This window comes from Pipistrellus hanaki, assembly GCF_964339955.1.
Source record: "Pipistrellus hanaki genome assembly, chromosome: 1".
Lineage (NCBI taxonomy): Eukaryota > Metazoa > Chordata > Mammalia > Chiroptera > Vespertilionidae > Pipistrellus > Pipistrellus hanaki.
The window spans coordinates 166,731,177-166,749,637 of record NC_140503.1 but is presented as its reverse complement, the minus strand read 5'-3'; the positions used below and the strand labels follow the sequence as shown (position 1 = coordinate 166,749,637).

The following is an 18,461-nucleotide window of genomic DNA, read 5'->3' as shown; positions in this document are numbered from 1 at the left end:
CTTTTGTCTTTCCTGTGTTTGTGGTCAGTATCAATAACAGCAGAAGTTTCTGCTTAGTATTATCTTTTCATAATCATTATAAACAAGGAGAACCAAATAATCTTTTGTGGTCGCTGTAAACTTACTGTAATGTTTGGTAACAAACAGAGGTCATGCACTCTTGCTAAGGTTAGAGATAATAATCCATTACCAGCTTCGGTTTAAATGTTTCTTTGTGCTTTTTAAGTAATCTAGCAGTAGAGAATAAACTATCAGCCAAAATCATTTTGGGAGAATAAGAGCAAAACATGAGACAAGGAGGTGGGAGGGCAAACCTGAAAACCCTTTATGTTAATACTAGAGGCCCACTATGAAATTCCTGCAGGGGAGGGGCAGTCCCTCAGCCCAGCCTGCACCCTCTCACAATCTGGGATTGCTGGCTTTTAACCGCTCACCTGCCTGTCTTGTTGCCCCTAACCACTCTGCCTGCCTCCCTGATCACCTCTAACCCTTCTGCCTATCTGCCTGATTGGCCCTAACCACTCTCCTGCCTGCCTCATCACCCCTAACCACTCTGCCTGCCTGCCTCATCACCCCTAACCACTCTGCCTGCCTGCCTGATCACCCCTAACTGCCTCTGCCTCACCCCCTGCTGCCGCAGTTTCATCCAGAAGGATGTCCGAAATGATGTCTGGAAGGTCATTTGGCTGTCCACTCTAATTAGCATATTACACTTTTATTATTATAGATTTGTTTCTGAGCTGTATCTATTAAATTGGTAAAGTATTACCATAGTGTGTGTATATTTTTAATATGTCCCTCTTCCCCCTTAAATTTTACTTAAAATTTTAAAGATCCTCAATACTTTTTCCTTTGGGATTTTTCTGCCTTCGGGGTTCTTTTTTTTTTTTTTTTAATGTTTAAAAATATGTTAGCATGATAGTTCAAGTCTTAACTAATGATTCAGGTATGATACAACAACTATTGTAATTTAAGGAGTATTAGGCATGCATGTATGGGGAAATATGTTTTACATATTTAAATATGTAACTACCTTTACAGTTTTAAATATGTGAAATTAAAACTGTAAAGATAGGTGGTTAAAGTGCTTGTACATTGCTCCATATGGTAAGTACTAGTCCTGTTGCATCATGTATATTATTATTAAGCATTTCTCTTCTCCTTTACAGAATAAAGAAATATTTGAATTCTAAACTAAAAAAAAAAAAATCCCCACAAAATAATTAATATTAGATTTATCCATGCCTTAAAGATAAGTTAAAAATAAAATCCTATTCCTGCTTCCCACAATACTAACACCCTTGTAATGATTCACATTTATCATAGTTATACTAAGAGTCATGGGCTGGTTGACTCTTAGTATAACTGATATTTGGGGGAGGATGGAAAGTATGGTTGGAAGTTTGGGTCTCAAAGGGATCAACAGAAGGCATGAGACAGCATGAACTTCCACACCACTACTGGGATTGAATTTGAGCCCAGAGATTGAGTCAATGGTGAGCACCAGATGCTGGTAAAAATCTCTTTGAAAGAAATTTTAGGAGACACTGAACATAGAGCTGCCTTGGGGCCAACATGGCAAAGTGTGGCACAGATTAGAGAAAGGGTCCATTCTCCCCCCGCCCCCTGCACAGAGCTCACCCCTCTGTCACCCCCCAAGATAGCAGCAACTTTTGAAAACGTGGGAACAGCAGCTTCCTAGTACTCGCAGAGGGCACTGTCCACCGCAGCGGTGCTGGAGCGCCTTCTGGGGCTTTGTGGGCAGCATGTGGCCACAGGGACAGCCAAGCAAAGGAAGGACATGTGGGCTGCATGGGCCTGCTCCTGAAGGCACACTAAAGCAAAGGTAAAGCAAACTCTGGGGTTTGATTAAAAATGAAAAAAAATTAAGAAAAAGACTTAGTTTGTAGATTTTACCTTGTGACATTTGGAAAACTATTTGAGGAAGTGCCTTAGTTTGCTAGTTAGTTAGGACTACTATAATAAAATGCCATAGACTGGGGGTTTGGGGGACTTATACAGTAGAAGTTTATTCTCTCTCAAATCTGGAAGCTGAAAGTCCAAGATCAAGGTATTGGCACATGAATTTGGAGAAAATAAATTCAGCCCATAATGACAGATGTCCAATTCCGAAGTAGGAAATTCAAACTCCCAGACAAGCTGCATAAACTAGAAAAACCTGGCTCTAATTTTAAAGAAAACTGTGGTCAGAATGTTCAGGTACTTTTAATAGTTAAAAATAAATAAATAAACAAACAAACAAACAAACAAACAAACTACCACTTTCCTTTTTTAAGCCTAGAGCACATTTGACTTATTTTTATAATAAAATGTAAATAGATAACAGGTTCCTTTAAGAATCTCTAAGCTTGTTCTAAACAACAGGGAGATAAACAAGTCAAGGCTGAGAGGTACAAAGAATAGTCACAACTGAAACAATTTATTGGGGCAATCAGTTCTATACATCTCGACACCTCAAGTCATCACCAAGGAAACCCACTGAATCATCACAAAACACCTCTAAACTGGAAACAATACCAGTGTCCATCAACAATGGAATGGGTACGAACATTGTTACTGTGTCACACACTGGAATACTACACAGCCACGGAAATGAAGGGATTGCTGCTTCAGGAAGCAGCATACATGAATCTCACAATTTAATGTGGAGTGAAAGAAGCCAGACTCAAAAGAATGCACTTAACAAGATTCCCTTTATATGAAATTCAAGAGCACACAAAACTAATCCCTGGATATTGAGTCAGAATAGTGATAAGTTTTGGTAGTAATTAGCTGGGAAAGGGCAAAAGGAAGCCTGCTGGGAGCTGGACATCAATATTCCATCTCTTCATCGGGGTGGTTTTCACATGGGTGTGTACATTTATAAGAATTCATCAAGCCATGTACTTAAGATTTATGTGTTTTATTGTATATATGTGAAATATCAGTTGGAATGTTTTAAATGCTGCAGAATAAAGGAAATCAGTACGTATATGTTCCTTATAATTGTAGATTTCATTTATCAAACAAGCATTCAAATATTCTATTGGTGGGTAGTTACCAAAGTTTCATTAAGCAATATATGACTGCTCACTGAGAGAAAGACAAGTGCTATATGATATCACTTATATGTGGAATCTAAAAATTCAAACTCAGCTTCAGCTGCTTTGGCTCAATGGTAAGAGCGTTGGCTTGCAGACTGAAGGGTCCCAAGTTCAATCTGAGTCAAGGGCACATGCCTGGATTGCATGCTCTGTCCCCAGTAGGGCATGCGCAGGAGGCTCTTTATCATTGATGTTTCTATCTCTCTCTCTCTCCCTTCCCCTCTGAAATTAATAAAAAATATATTTAAAATAAATATAAAAATTCAAACTCAGAGAAGCATGTGGTGGTTCCCAAGGGCTGGAGGATAGGGGAAATAAGGAGATATTAGTCAAAGGGCACCAACTTCCAGTTATAAGGTTAATAAGTTCTGGGGACCTAATGCACAGCATGATGATTATGCTAATAATACTATGTTATATACTTGAAAGTTGCTAAGAGAGTAGATCTTAAATCTAGGATGTAAGTATTAGCTAATGCTATAGTGATAATCATTTTGCAATTTATTAATATACCAAATCAACACATTGTACACCTTTCATTTACATAATGTGATATGTCAATTATACCTCTGCAGCTCAAATAGAGTAAGCACTCCTTAATATTGGGCACTCCTTAAAAATGGAAAAAGAAGGCTATTTATTGCATGGATAAAAGGAACAAAAAATACTCCTCACATCAAATTCGTCCAAGGTTTTTAGCATTTTTCCCCTGGGGAAGGATAAGGGTTATGGTGAGTGTGGCTTTACTGCCACCTCCTGGATCATGGCTTGGCAGAGCCAAAGGATTAGGGTGTCAAACCAGGGAAACGGAGGTAAGGCCAATTGCAGCCACCCCTAAGTTCAGGTGTTTCAGAACCCTCCTTAAATAGTTTCTGTCCATTCCAGCAGAACTGACTTCTCCTTCATCCCTCTCGCAGGGAGGGAGAAGCGCTCGTCTCTCACTAACTTCTTTCCTTCCAGGATCCTCAGAAGAAAGGGAACCTGACTGCCTTACTTAAGACGAAATAAGAAGAAAAGTGCAAATGAAACCACATTCCTCTCACTAGGTTGCATTTCTCAGTACAAAATAATTTCTGATCCTACAATATAGCTTGAGCCAAACTCTATTATCTGAATCTGGTGTTTGCCTTTGTTTTCAGGAGGTAGGAGACACATCTACAGAGGAATATCTCCAATAGTCAAGCTAAAATCTGCTTCTTAAATGACCTACAATATCTTTATTCACATAAGAAGGAACTCAAATGGTCTATAAATCAATAATAAGAAAAATATATGAAAGTATTGTATATATAACAAGTAGCAATCAAGAAAATGTAAACTAAAGCGAAATAATTTTTACCCATCCAATTGGTGAAAATAAAAATTATTAATATGTAAAATAGTTCCACTATAAGAAATAGACTTTCTCATACAGTGTTGATGGTAATGTGAATTGGTACAGCACTTTTGGAGGACAATTCAGAAGAATCAGTCAAAATCTAAAATGACACATACCTTTTGCAGCTTCGAACTGTTCACCTCTGGTGGGCATTGCAATGGTTTCGCCAGCATCCATTCTCTTCTCCCTGGGCTTTGAAGGGGCCAGGTGGTTCCATAGGGAGGCTGTGATTGGCCTGAACCAATCAGCATAATCCCACGTCCTTTAGCTCCCATTCTTAATTCAGACAAAGGAATTTAACAAAGGCCCACGCTAATCAGAACATGCCATGCCCCAGGCGACATGCTTGATTCAAGGTGAGCAGTATCTAAATTTGGCTTAATCAGAGTGAAGGTTTATTTGGTGGCTGGAGGAATGCACTTCTTCCTCTTTTGAGAGGATGAGGATGTGTACAGCTCCAGGAGTCTAAGCACCCAGAGTTTATATTATCTAAACAAAAAATATTTTTTAAAATATATTTTATTGATTTTTTTTTTTTTTACAGAGAGGAAGAGAGAGGGATAGAGAGCTAGAAACATCGATGAGAGAGAAACATCAATCAGCTGCATCTTGCACACCCCCCTACTGGGGATGTGCCTGCAACCAATGTACATGCCCTTGACCGGAATCGAATCTGGGATCTTTCAGTCCACAGGCCAACACTCTATCTACTGAGCCAAACCGGTTTCAGCTAAACAAAAAACATTTTAATTGATTCCAGATCTAAAAATCATGACCATATATTTACTTCAACAAACATGCTTGGCTCTATCATTTATTGAGCGACTGACACTGAGTTAATTCCTTAAATTTTCTAAGCCTATTACCTCGCCTGTAAAATATGACTAACATTCCTACCTTCATAAGGAATATTATTACTATCGTCCATAGGAATTGCTTTGCTGGTTGTATGGAACAGAGATAAATAAAGTGTGGTTCCCAATCTTCATTAAGGAACATAGAAAACATAGTGGGCAGTGACACTGAGTATTGTTCTTGCACAGGTGCCTTCAGAATCTGCCCTGACTCTTCTGCCGGAGCCTAGGAGCAACTTCATAAACAGATGTTTCTACTTAAAATATGTCTAGTGGGAGACAGATGAGTAGTGATACATATCAGAAAAGGAGTGATAATCTAAGGGAAAATGCAAAAAACAGGGAAGTAACCAACTGAAACACCGTTGCCATGGGGCAGAGGATGGTTTTTAATTCTAGCAGCAATATTAATAGAGATCCCTTTCCAGATCTAGAGGCAAGGAGATAGATGAATGAAGATAAACTGAAATAAAAACCTGCTCCCTTGAATGATAGGCGATCCTACCCTAACCTATTGATAGGAAAACAGGCTGAATTGAGATATTTTTATTTCATCTTCCTGATTCTTGTTTTCGTTCATGTTAGACAACAGTACATTTTCAAAAGTTTTGTTAGAACCTTCCTCACTTCCACTGGACATGCCCTTGCATGACAAAGCAGAACAAGGGGATTAAATAAGGCTATATCCCCCAGGGAAGGAAATGGATTTCACTGAGAGCAAAAGACATGACATTTTATGGATGGTTTTTTGTTTTGTGAAGAAAATGCCTCAGTGTATAATACATTCAATGTCAGATATTCCCAAACATCGATAAACACAACAATCTAAATCACAAGTCACACAAATTACAAGTGATAATGAGTGATGTTAAGATTTAGAGCTAGATATTTCACAGAAGGACATGTTAAGGAACAAACAGTCCAGCTGGTGTGGCTCAATGGTTGAGCATCAACCTATGAACCAGGAGGTCACAGTTCCATTCCCAGTCAGGGCACATGCCCAGGTTGCGGGCTCGATCCCAGTGGTGGGAAGTGCAAGAGGCAGCCAATCAATGATACTCTCTCATCATTAATGTTTCTCTCTCTTTCACCTTATCCCTTCATCTCTGAAATCAATAAAAATATTTTTGAAAAGAAACAGATAAACTGTACATTTTCAAATTAGTTCATGTCTTAAGCTATCAAAAGAAAAAAAATAAAAGCATTTAAAAAGCAATGTGAGGGGTGGGGGAGGAGACAAGATGGCAACCGAACAGACGGACTTGTTTTGACCCTGGTCCCAGAACAGATAAAAGCAGTGTCTGAGTAGCTCAGGGAATATTGATTGGTAGCTAAGGGGCAGCGGAACTCTAAAGAAAGGTAAGGAAGGGTCCGCTGGACAGGATTTCCTGACCAAGCAACCAGCACTCCGGCGGCGGAGACCTCTCCTGGAGCTACGGGCTCAGAGGGAAGGCTGCGCCATCTTACCAGGAAAGGAGGATCTTCTCTGAGGCCTGGAAAACCCATAGCAGAGGAGACCATCAAGCAACTGTGACACCCCAAACGGCACAAACACGTGGATTCAAGCGAGTTCTTCGGTCACCCACGGAAAGGTCAGAGTTTGCGGGGATAGCGTGAGGGTTCTGGGTCCCCGCGGCGCAGGCAGCAACTATAGCCACGGAGCGCCCGAGCGACCCCCGTGCCGAGCTGCAGCGAAAGAAGGCTGCCGCTGCCCTGTAAGACCCAGTGCTGGGTTTGGCATAATCTTCCCCAGAAGCAGGACTTTTTTTTAAAATGCCAAGGGACACGGGACAGATTGTTAAGAATCAGGGCTGTCTCGCCAAGGGCGGAGCATCTGGACACCTTGGCGCCTGATCCCCTTCACCCCCTTGCTTCTGAATACTAGGGAAGGAATGCCCAGTTGGGCTTATCCTGGGAGACTGCAGGGGGAAATTGCCTTCCTGGAAACGAGCCAGAGCAACCAAAAAGACTGGGAGGTCAAACCAGAAACACTGCCACCTAGGGGGTGAATTACAAACTGCCTTTTTTTTTTCTTTTAATTAATCAAAAATAAATGGACACAAATAACTAAGATATAGCCTACTTAAAATTAAGGACTACCTTGCGAGACTGAGGTGCACTGGAATGCTGGGAACCGCAAGACTGTCTGGTCCGACCAGAGCAACAGAGGCCAGGCCCGGAGCAGCCAGGCCCAGAAGAGCTCGCTCCTCTCCTGCCTCTGCCCCAAGGCTGCCTCTAAGACATGGCTGGAAACTTTTGGGGGAACTTGAGGGTCTGCTGAATCAAATGAGGAAGGCTTAGATCTGGATGTGTTGAGTTAGTATAGCGCAGGGGTGTTGATCTGTGAGTGCCTTGTGTGGGGCCTGGATGAGGTTGGTTGATTTATTTGGAAATGTCTTTTGTGTGAAGTGTATCCCTGGGCGTGTGGAGGTATTATTGATTTGAGAAAATCCTAAGTAACTGATTTACTATCTGAAAAATTTAAAGTTCTGAAAGTTTAAGGTCTCTTGCCAAAAAGAGGTTTTAAAGCTAACACCTTAATTTTAATGGAGAAAGGGAATGACAAGCCCTTCCCACCCAGAACAGGTAATCCAATTCCAACCAGCAGTTATGTTTTAACAATGTGTCCATTTACACTTGAATGGCTACACCATTTGATAGCCTAAGGGCAAATTTACATGTAAACAAGTTTGCTCTCAATTCCCAGGGCAGAAAAAAAAAACAAGGTTTAAAATTATTAGATTTTAAAATTTATTCTTAGAAGTGTAAAGGTTTATTAATTAAAAAAACAAAAAACAAAACAAAAAGGAAATTGAAAAACCTGATGAACAATAATAGCGGTTCATTGTAGTAGAGTCAGCGATATGGGAGGGGAGTGGACTGACTGTTCTCGGGGGAAAGGGAGGGAGGAAGAGACTGAACATAAACTGTGCACCTATGGATGAGGACAATGGGGGGTGGGAAGGGGACGGAGGGTGGGGTGGGAACCTGATGGAAGGGGGAAGAAATGAGGAACCTTTGTAATAATATGAACAATAAAGATTAATTAAAAGAAAAAGAAAAAAAAAAAAAAGACTGTCTGGTCCGAGAATCAGGCATGCCGATTACAATAAGAGAGGAAGTGAATGACCACTACTGGTCATTTTTATGCTGATTTTACTATTCTTTATTTTATTTTCATTTTTTACATCTTTTACTTAAGAAACGAATTTTTTTCTTTTTTACTTCCTTGATTTTACCTTTCCAATTATTACATTTTTCAATCTCAATCATCACTATTACTACTGCTATTTTGCATTTTTTGTTTCCTTTTTCTTCTTTTTTTTTTTCTGCAGTACCATTTTATTTTCTCTTTATTACATTGGGATTAGTCTTCATTCTATTTTAATCTCTACTATAGCATTGTTCAACCCTATCTCAACTCGACCTTTACACCTTCACTCTCTTACTAACCTTTACCCTTTTTGTCTCCTGTTATCCTATCCCTTTCCAGCTTTAGTTTTTCCCCTATTCTTTCTGTATACCTCCTGCTAAAGCTCTCACCATACTTACAGACCTAACTTCCAACGCCTGATCCAAGTGTATAAATACCACTCTCTTCACTATATTAACTAGTTAAAAAAAAAAAAACCTGTTCTCCTCTCTATCCTTTTGACATTGTTTGCGTGAATGTTGATTATAGTGAATTTTTAAGCTTTTTAGTGAAATTGTTATGCTTATACTTGTGTTGTTATTGTTGTTTGTACTTTTTTAAAATCCGTTGTTTTTGTTTGTTTTTTATTTCTGTATATCATTGCCTTACTTAATAATAGTGGATATTGTAGTTTTATTAATCTCCAAGTATTGTTGCTGGCATTGGCTGGGATTAGTGGTTGTTCTATGGGAATTTTCTCCACATACATATATAGTTTGTTTCCCCTTTCTCTTTTAGTCGTCTTCTTCTTCTTCTTCTTCTTCTTCTTCTTCTTCTTCTCTCTCTCTCTCTCTCTCTCTCTCTCTCTCTCTCTCTCTCTCTCTCTATTTCTCTCTCTCTCTCACTCCCTTTTTTCTTTTTTCCCTGTTTTCCAACTTCATTTCGTCATTATTTTTTTTCTTCTTTTCCTATCTCTTTATTTATCCCTCTTTTTTTATTTTTTTTTATTATTTTACTTTATTTTATTTTTACCTTTCTTCCTTCTCTCCTATCCCCTAATTTACCTTTCTCTAGTGGTCACCTTTATTAAAGGTTATTAATATCACAAATACATTCCTGTTAAGTGCCTTGTGTGTTGTACCTGGTAGTGTTGTATTTTGTGCCTTTAAATCAACGTAGAAGGAACACCACATAACCAGACATCCTGAAAAGAGAGACCATGGGGAGACAAAGAAATAGCCCACACATGTAAGAAAAGCAAGCAGTACCAGAAAAGGAAGTAAACAAGTTAGAGGCAAGCAACCTACCAGAGCAAGAATTCAGAGTAATGATCATTGGATGGCTAAAAAGAATGGAAGAGAAATTTGACAATAACCAAGAAGAAATGAAGAAGAACCATGAGGAATTGAAGAAGAACCAAGAGGAATTGAAGAAGAACCAAGAGGAAATGAAGAAGAACCAAGAAGAAATGAAAAATGACATCGCTACCATGAAGAACTCAATAGAAAGCATCAAGAGTAGACTAGATGAACCAGAGGACCGCATCAGTGAGCTAGAAGACAAGATGGAAAAAAATACCCAATTAGAGCAGCTTCTAGAAAAAAAAATTAAAAAGCAGGAGGAGAACCTAAAGGAACTTTGGGACAATACAAAACAAAACAATATTCAAAAAATAGGGGTTCCAGAAGGAAAGGAAAATGAGGTAGACATGGAAAAAGTATTTCAAGAAATAATGACAGAAAACTTTCCTGAGATAGAGAAGAAAAAACCCACACAAATCCAAGATGCTCGCAGAGTCCCAAGCAAAATGAATCCCAGAAGACCGACGCCAAGGCACATTATAATTAAATTGGCAAACACCAATGACAAAGTAAGAATCTTAAAACCAGCCAGAGAGAGACAGAAAGTTACATACAAAGGAACCCCCATCAGACTAGCAACTGATTTCTCAACAGAAACTTATCAGACCAGAAGGGAATGGGATGAAATATACAAAGTCATGCAAAGGAAGGGTCTAAATCCAAGAATACTGTACCCAGCAAGGCTATCAATCAAAATTGAAGGGGAAATCAGGAACTTCACAGACAAAAAAAGACTGAAGGAATTTATCTCCACCAAACCAGCAATGCAAGAAATGCTAAAGGGTCTAATGTAAAAATAAAGAAACAGGAAGTGCAAAAGGAACACAGGGGTAAAGAATAAAAATGTCGTCAAATGAGTACCTATCATTAATAACATTAAATGTAAATGGATTAAATGCTCCAATCAAAAGAAATAGGGTAAAGGATTGGATAAGAAAACAAGACCCATACATCTGTTGTCTACAAGAAACCCACCTCAGAAAAAAAGACGCACAAAGACTGAGGGTGAAGGGATGGAAAAAGGTTTTCCAGGCAAATGGAAATGAAAAAAAAGCTGGGGTAGCAATACTTATATCTGACAAATTAGATCTCAGAGTGAAGGACATAACAAGAGATAATGAAGGCCACTTCATAATACTAAAGGGAGCAATCCAACAAGAAGAAATAACCCTCGTAAATATATATGCACCCAATACGGGAGCATCCAAATACATAAAAAAAAAACTGCTGGAGGACGGTAAGGGAGAGATTAATAGCAACACAATCATAGTAGGAGATTTTAATACCCCACTGTCACCCTTGAACAAATCATCTAAACAAAAAATCAGCAAATAAATATCAATCCTAAATGACTCACTAGACCAGATGGAATTAATAGACATCTTCAGAACATTCCACCCCAAAGCCACAGAATAAACATTCTTCTCAAGTGCACATGGGACATTCTCAAAGATAGACCACATTTTGGGACATAGGCAAAGTCTCTTCAAGTTCAAGAAGATACAAATCATATCAAGCATCTTCTCAGATCATAGTGGCATAAAACTGGAAATTAACTACAATAAAAATAACCCAAATAAATCAAACACATGGAGACTAAACAGCATGTTATTAAACAAGGACTGGGTTACCAGAGAAATCAAAGAAGAAATTAAAAACATCCTGGAAACAAATGACAATGAAAACACAACAATCCAAAATCTATGGGACACAGCAAAAGCAGTTTTGAGAGGGAAGTTCATATCCCTACAAGCCTATTGCAAAAAAACAAGAAAAATGGTAACAAATTACCTAACTCTACAACTCAACAGTTAGAAAAAGAGCAACAAGAAAAGCCTAGTGTAAGCAGAAGGAAGGAAATAACAAAAATCAGAGCACAGATAAACAACATAGAGACCAAAGAAACAATACATAAGATCAACAAAACCAAGAGCTGGTTCTTTGAAAGAATAAACAAGATAGAGGAACCTCTACCCAGGCTAACCAAGAAACAAAGAGAGAGGACTCAAATAAACAAAATCAGAAATGAAAGAGGTGAAATAACAACAGACCCCACCGAAATACAACGGATTGTTAAAAAATACTACGAACAACTCTATTCCAACAAACTGAACAACCTGGAGGAAATGGGCATATTCCTAGAAAAATACAAACTTCCAAAACTCAATCAGGAAGAATCTAAAAATCTCAATAGACCAGTGAATTGGGAAGAAATTGAAACAATCATCAAAAAGCTTCCAGCAAACAAAAGCCCAAGGCCAGATGGCTTCACAGGAGAGTTTTACCAAACATTCAAAGAAGAACTAAAACCTATCCTCCTCAGACTATTACAAAAAATTCAAGAGGAAGGAACACTTCCAAACTCCTTCTATGAAGCCAGCATCACCTAATACGAAAACCAGATAAAGACAACTCAATGAAAGAGAATTACAGGCCAATATCCCTCATGAACATAGATGCCAAAATCCTCAACAAAATTCTAGCAAATCGGCTCCAGCAGAACATCACAAAGATCATACACCATGACCAAGTAGGATTTATTCCAGGAATGCAAGGATGGTACAATATCCACAAATCAATAAACGTGATACATCACATAAACAAATTGAAAGATAAAAATCATATAGTCATATCAATTGATGCAGAAAAAGCATTTGATAAAATCCAACACCCTTTCCTGATAAAAACTCTCAACAAGGTGGGAGTACAAGGATCATACCTCAACATAATAAAAGCTATATATGATAAACCCACAGCCAACATCATACTCAATGGGCAAAAACTAAAACCATTCCCTCTAAGAACAGGAACAAGACAGGGATGCCCACTCTAGCCACTCCTGTTTGACATAGTACTGGAAGTACTAGCCATTGTAATTAGACAAGAAGAGGATATAAAAGGCATCCAAATTGGAAAAGAAGAAGTAAAGTTATCCTTATTTGCAGATGACATGATATTGTACATAAAAACCCAAAAGACTCAATTAAAAAACTAACTGACTTAATAAATGAATTTGGCAAGGTAGCAGGATACAAAATTAACGTCAAGAAATCCATGGCATTTCTATGCACCAACAGTGAAATTACAGAAACAGAGACTAATAAAGCAATTCCATTTACCATCGCACCAAAAAAATTAAGATACCTAGGAATAAATTTAACTAAGGAAGTAAAGGACCTATATGTGGAAAACTACACGACATGGAAAAAAGAGATAGAGGAAGATGTAAACAGATGGAAGAACATACCATGTTCATGGATTGGTAGAATCAACATCATCAAAATGTCCATACTTCCTAAAGCAATCCATAGGTTCAATGCACTCCCCATTAAAATACCAACGGCATATTTCACGGACCTAGAAAGAACCCTCCAAAAGTTCATTTAGAACAATAAAAGACCCCGAATAGCCACAGCAATCCTGAGAAAGAAGAGTAAAGTAGGAGGGAATCTCAATACCAGACTTCAAACTGTATTACAAAGCCACTGTTCTCAAAACAGCCTGGTACTGGCACAAGAACAGACATATAGATCAATGGAATTAAATCGAGAACCCAGATATCAACCCAAATTACTATGCTCAATTAATATTTGACAAAGGAGGCAAGAATATACAATGGAGTCAAGACAGTCTCTTCAATAAATGGTGTTGGGAAAATTGGACAGATACATGCAAAAGAATGAAACTAGATCACCAACTTACACCATACACAAAAATAAACTCAAAATGGATACAGGACTTAAACATCAGACGGGAAACCATAAAAATACTAGAAGCATCCACAGGCAGCAAAATTTCAGACGGATGCCAAAAGAACTTTTTCACTGATACTGCCCCTAGGGCAATGGAAGCTAAAGAGAAAATAAACAAATGGGACTACATCAAAATAAAAAGCTTTTTTACAGCAAAAGAAACCATCAACAAAACAACAAGACAGCCCACTGTGTGGGAGAACATATTTGCAAATGTTACCACTGATAAAGGTTTAATCTCCAACATTTACAGACAGCTTATACAACTAAATAAAAGGAAGATGAATGATCCAATTAAAAAATGGGCAATGGACCTAAATAGAATATTTTCAAAAGAAGACAGAAGGAAGGCCAAGAGGCACATGAAAACATGCTCAAAGTCACTAATTATCCGAAAGATGCAAATCAAAACAACAATGCGGTACCATTTCACACCTGTCAGAATGGCCAACATCAACAAATCAACAAACAACAAGTATTGGCAAGGTTGTGGAGAAAAAGGAACCCTCGTGCCCTGCTGGTGGGAATGCAGACTGGTGCAACCACTGTGGAGAACAGTGTGGAGTTTCCTCAAAAAACTGAAAATGGAACTCCCATTTGACCCAGTAATCCCACTCCTAGGAATATATCCCAAGAAACTAGAAACACCAATCAGAAAGGATATATGCACCCCTATGTTCATAGCAGCACAAGCTACAATAGCTAGAATTTGGAAACAGCCTAGGTGCTAGTCAGCAGATGATTGGATCAAAAAACCATGGTACATCTACACAATGGAATCCTATGCTGCCATCAAAAAGAAGGAATTCTCATCATTTGCAGCAACCTGGATGGAATTGGAGAACATCATGCTGAGTGAAATAAGCCAATCAATGAAAGAGAAACACCACATGACCTCACTCATTTATGGATAATAAAGAACATTATAAACTGATGAACCAAAAGATAGATATAGAGACAGTAAAGCAACAAGCAGACTGTCAAATTACAGCAGGTAGGGTAGGGAGATCTGGGGGAGATAATAGATCAACCAAAGGACTTGTATACATGCATAGAAGTACAACCAATGGACACAAAACTCTGGGGAGGAAGGGTATGTATGGGGGGGGGGGCAATGTTAAAATATGTACACAGATAATAATTTAATTAAAAAATGAAAAAAAAAGAAAAAAAAAAATAAATAAATAAATAAAAAGCAATGTGAGAACATAATTTTTCACTCACATAGTGTTAGGGGCCTATTTCTAATGTAAAAACACAATACAAATCAATAGAGAAAAGTCCACTTAGTCCAATGCACTAGGACTAGCCTTAAAGCTTTCAGAGCAGTGAGCCTCCAATTTCGGATCCTCTGCCAGTGGCTCGATTACACTGAGGAGGTCACAGAAAATAAGTCAGTCACATTTTTCAATCTAATCTGATTTACAGTTGCTTATAGATCCAGCCTTATATTTTAGCACAATTAAGGTAAAGAAACCAATAATGAGAGAGTCACACAAGACAACACATCTTCTATGTTTCCATTTCAATAGGATGTTAGCTAATCTAACCAAGCAGGGGATTCTCAATCAGGAGAATCCAGGTTCTAAGCCTGGGTCTGTCACCACCTTTACCAGGTAGTCTTTACAAGACACGTTATTTTATGACCAGATGGCTTGTATCACTGGCTGTACAAGAAAATTAACTTGTCAGCCCTATATCCTAACTTTCCCAAAAAGAATTAACTGATTATTTCAAACATATTTTTAAACACCATACAGTGTTCTATACGTTGTTTATAGTTTATTAATTAAATAGATGCAAATAAAAACTATCTATGGAGCTCAATAATATATAATATTTATTAATTGTAAAATATACATACACACAGCAAGCCCATTTTCCCACTAGTACATATACATATTTCCTATTAGTATGTGACTTAATCATGTCCTTGTAAGGAAAGACAAAGTAACCTTAAATTGAAAAAAAAATAGGATTGTTTTAGTTCAGGGTCTTTAGCCCCAGTTTGCAAAATCTTTCTACTTCTTCTAAGGTTCTAACCAGACATGAGCTTTAAGTCTCAACTTGGACTTATAATAAATAGCTTTTAGTTTTTTAATTCTAAAGTGCACAAAATGTTTTAATCCATAAAAGATACCAAGAGCAAATATAGAATAAAAAAGGTCTAATCCTAGACCCTCAGACACTGAAGTGATATTTTCACACCAATCTTTAAATAAAACTAACATTGAAATAAGCTGGACAGCTACTTGACTTTTAAGTATTGTCTGCTTTTTATGCTGTGGTGGCTGTTGAAGCATAATTCAAAGTAAAAATAATAATATTTTAATTTGAGGCCTAGTAATGCCTATACACTAACTTTGTTCCGCATATTAGCCATACCTGGTCTAGTCAAACACCGGTCAGAGGTTAAAGACAGAGCTTCAAAATCAAGACCAAAGTTTAATTGAGCCACCTACATAGACTTCTACATTGCAGCCACTTATTTTGTCTCCTGAATGTCCTATTCTTTTGAGGCTCAGATAGTATGATTAGAATTTTAATATTAAGCTCTACAGGGTAGGTAATAGAGAAAAGTGCTAGTAAAATTCCTGGGCTAAGTTCTAGTCAATGTCTTTTGGAAAAAACAACAACATACTATTAATTGGTTAAGGCAAAAAACCCCACACAAATTCTGGTCCCCTTAACAACCATTATCTAAAACGATAAATGCAGAGCATGACTAGAAACCCAGAAACGAAAAAGCGAGAGCCAAATTGGTTTAACTCTCCCACCTAAAAGTTGAAGACTAGTGCTTTAGGAAAGATGTGTGTCCTTGTGGGTTAATAATTTTGCACCTTGGTTACAAGCTTTTGGGAAGGCCTAGGTGTTTGAGAAAATAAGAATACAGGAATATCTCTGGGCTTTTAGAAAGATACTCTATTTAATATCACCTTCAAACTACCAGTGGATAGGAGTAAAGTCCAGAACAATGTTCATCTCGTGCCCAAAGCCTCTTCGGCTGGGGAGCTCAGCAGGATTCGGCCCAGAGAAGAGTAACCAGTCATAGCCAATGGGTAACCTTGCTTCCCATTTCCTAATTTTGTATGTATACCTCTTTTGTCAATGAGAAGTATTCAACTCCAAGGTATACCTACAAAATTCTCCTTTCCCACTCTTGTCCCAATCACATTCCTGCTCAGATGAACATTAGCCCCCGAATCACACACAGTGCAGAGGACTATCCAGACCCAGCTGAACCAAATCATTAGAAATAAAAAGGGTTCTTTGCAAACCTTGCACTTAATATGATGCTTAGAAGATCAGCAGAGAGGCAGATTCCCATGATACACTGATAAAACATCAACTATAATCACGGAAACCAAAGAAACACATCTATCCATAGAGAGCAGTCACATATCTTTTTAAAGCCTAGAAACAAGCAAGATTCTTAAATGTGTTTTTATAATTAGGTTAGGGTAAAGGAAACTTTTTTTTTTTTTTTTACTGATCCTAGTCTCTTTCATTTTCTTCAACTGATTCTAGTTTTTAGCACCCACATCCACCAAACACACTCCTAATAAATGTACACATTAATGCAAGTAACACACAAAGTTCAATGCATAAGTAACATAAACTTTTATAATCTTTCTCCTCTTTTTTACTTACTGTTAATCTTGGGTACCTTTAAATACACAACCTACTAATAGTAAATATACACTCATGTAACGAGAACCGTATCAGCATTCTTTCATTTGATATATCCTGAAATAGCATCAGTGGACTTCAAAGGTGATGGGTGACAGTTGGGGAGGACACTTGCCCAATCTTCCTTTGAAACACCTGCAAGTCATTGTCTCTTCTTCTGCAAAACATTTCTCAGAAAATGCAGGCAGTTCAGAAGTAAATGATCAAAACCATGTATATCTCCTCCTGGGATATCAGCACTTTTGTTCCAAGAGGATGTCCTCTCAAATGATAGAGCAGCACCTAAAAGCACAGGAGGCATACATTTTATGTAAAATATTTCTAGATTTCTATCCCACTTGTTTTCTCACATCGTATTTACAAATATACAAAATATTTCCCCAAAAAAGACTGCACAGCTTTAAATATGGGAAAGAAGACCTACCCTGTTCAGAACCAAACTGACATTCAGTGCTGGTGCTCCATCCAAGGTAAATCAGCCTCCGAGTCCTCTGGCAGGGGAGATCCTGGTACCTATGAATTCATAATCCAGCATTATAGGCTCCCAGTCATTATACGTTCCACACTCCCTGAAAACCCCTATTTTTGTTGTTCAGTTACCAGATGTTTAAAAGTAACTATTCATAGCTCAAATTACTTGCACAGAATATGAAGTACATAAGGGGAGGTTATTTTTTTTTTACCTCTTTGTTGATACATATATTAAAGTGTACTTTGGATGTGCCAGGGCAATACAAACCCACTACAAACCCCCTCTCCTACTTATTCTAAAACAAACAATCAAAACAAAGAAAAGAAATATTGGGGGGGAGGAGGGCGGGAAGCCCACTAAGGATTAAGAAGAGGAGTCAAAAATTTGAAGATGTGGCCTTTCATGAGGGGGTAGGCTTCCAATTTTGTTTTTTTCTTCCTGTGGCTTTGCCCTAGCCCCAGAGTAGTAAAGATGTGCAGCAGGCTAAAGTCTGGAAGGAACCCCATCTTTATAGAAAAACCAGGAAAAGGAATCCCTGCAGGCCAAAAAGGATGGGGGGAATTCTGAAGGGATGGTAACTAGAAAAAGAGATCCTCTAATTCTGTATATAAGCCACAGAAGTCTCAGTCCAACTCCTGAGATATGCACATGGGAGAGATTTAGACCAGCACAGCAAAGGCTTACAGAACTAAACTGAGTTTGAATCACTTGCACAAG

The 18,461-nt window shown here is 38.2% G+C and overlaps 1 protein-coding gene across 3 annotated transcripts in view; it reads right to left on the bottom strand.

The window, feature by feature from the left end:
- Positions 1–15,400: 15,400 nt before the first annotated feature.
- CDKL2 (cyclin dependent kinase like 2) overlaps positions 15,401–18,461 on the bottom strand; it is a 32,381-nt gene continuing 29,320 nt past the window's right edge. For 2 of the 3 annotated variants that reach the window (XM_084895683.1, XM_084895685.1), the window contains 2 exons: positions 17,697–17,785; positions 17,071–17,554 (listed from right to left, as the gene is read on the bottom strand). In XM_084895683.1, coding sequence (XP_084751809.1) covers positions 17,720–17,785 — 66 coding nt within the window. In that variant the 3' untranslated portion in view covers positions 17,071–17,554; positions 17,697–17,719. Of the gene's footprint in view, positions 17,555–17,696; positions 17,786–18,461 lie in introns of all 3 variants that reach the window. The other variant, XM_084895684.1, reaches the window with a different exon arrangement.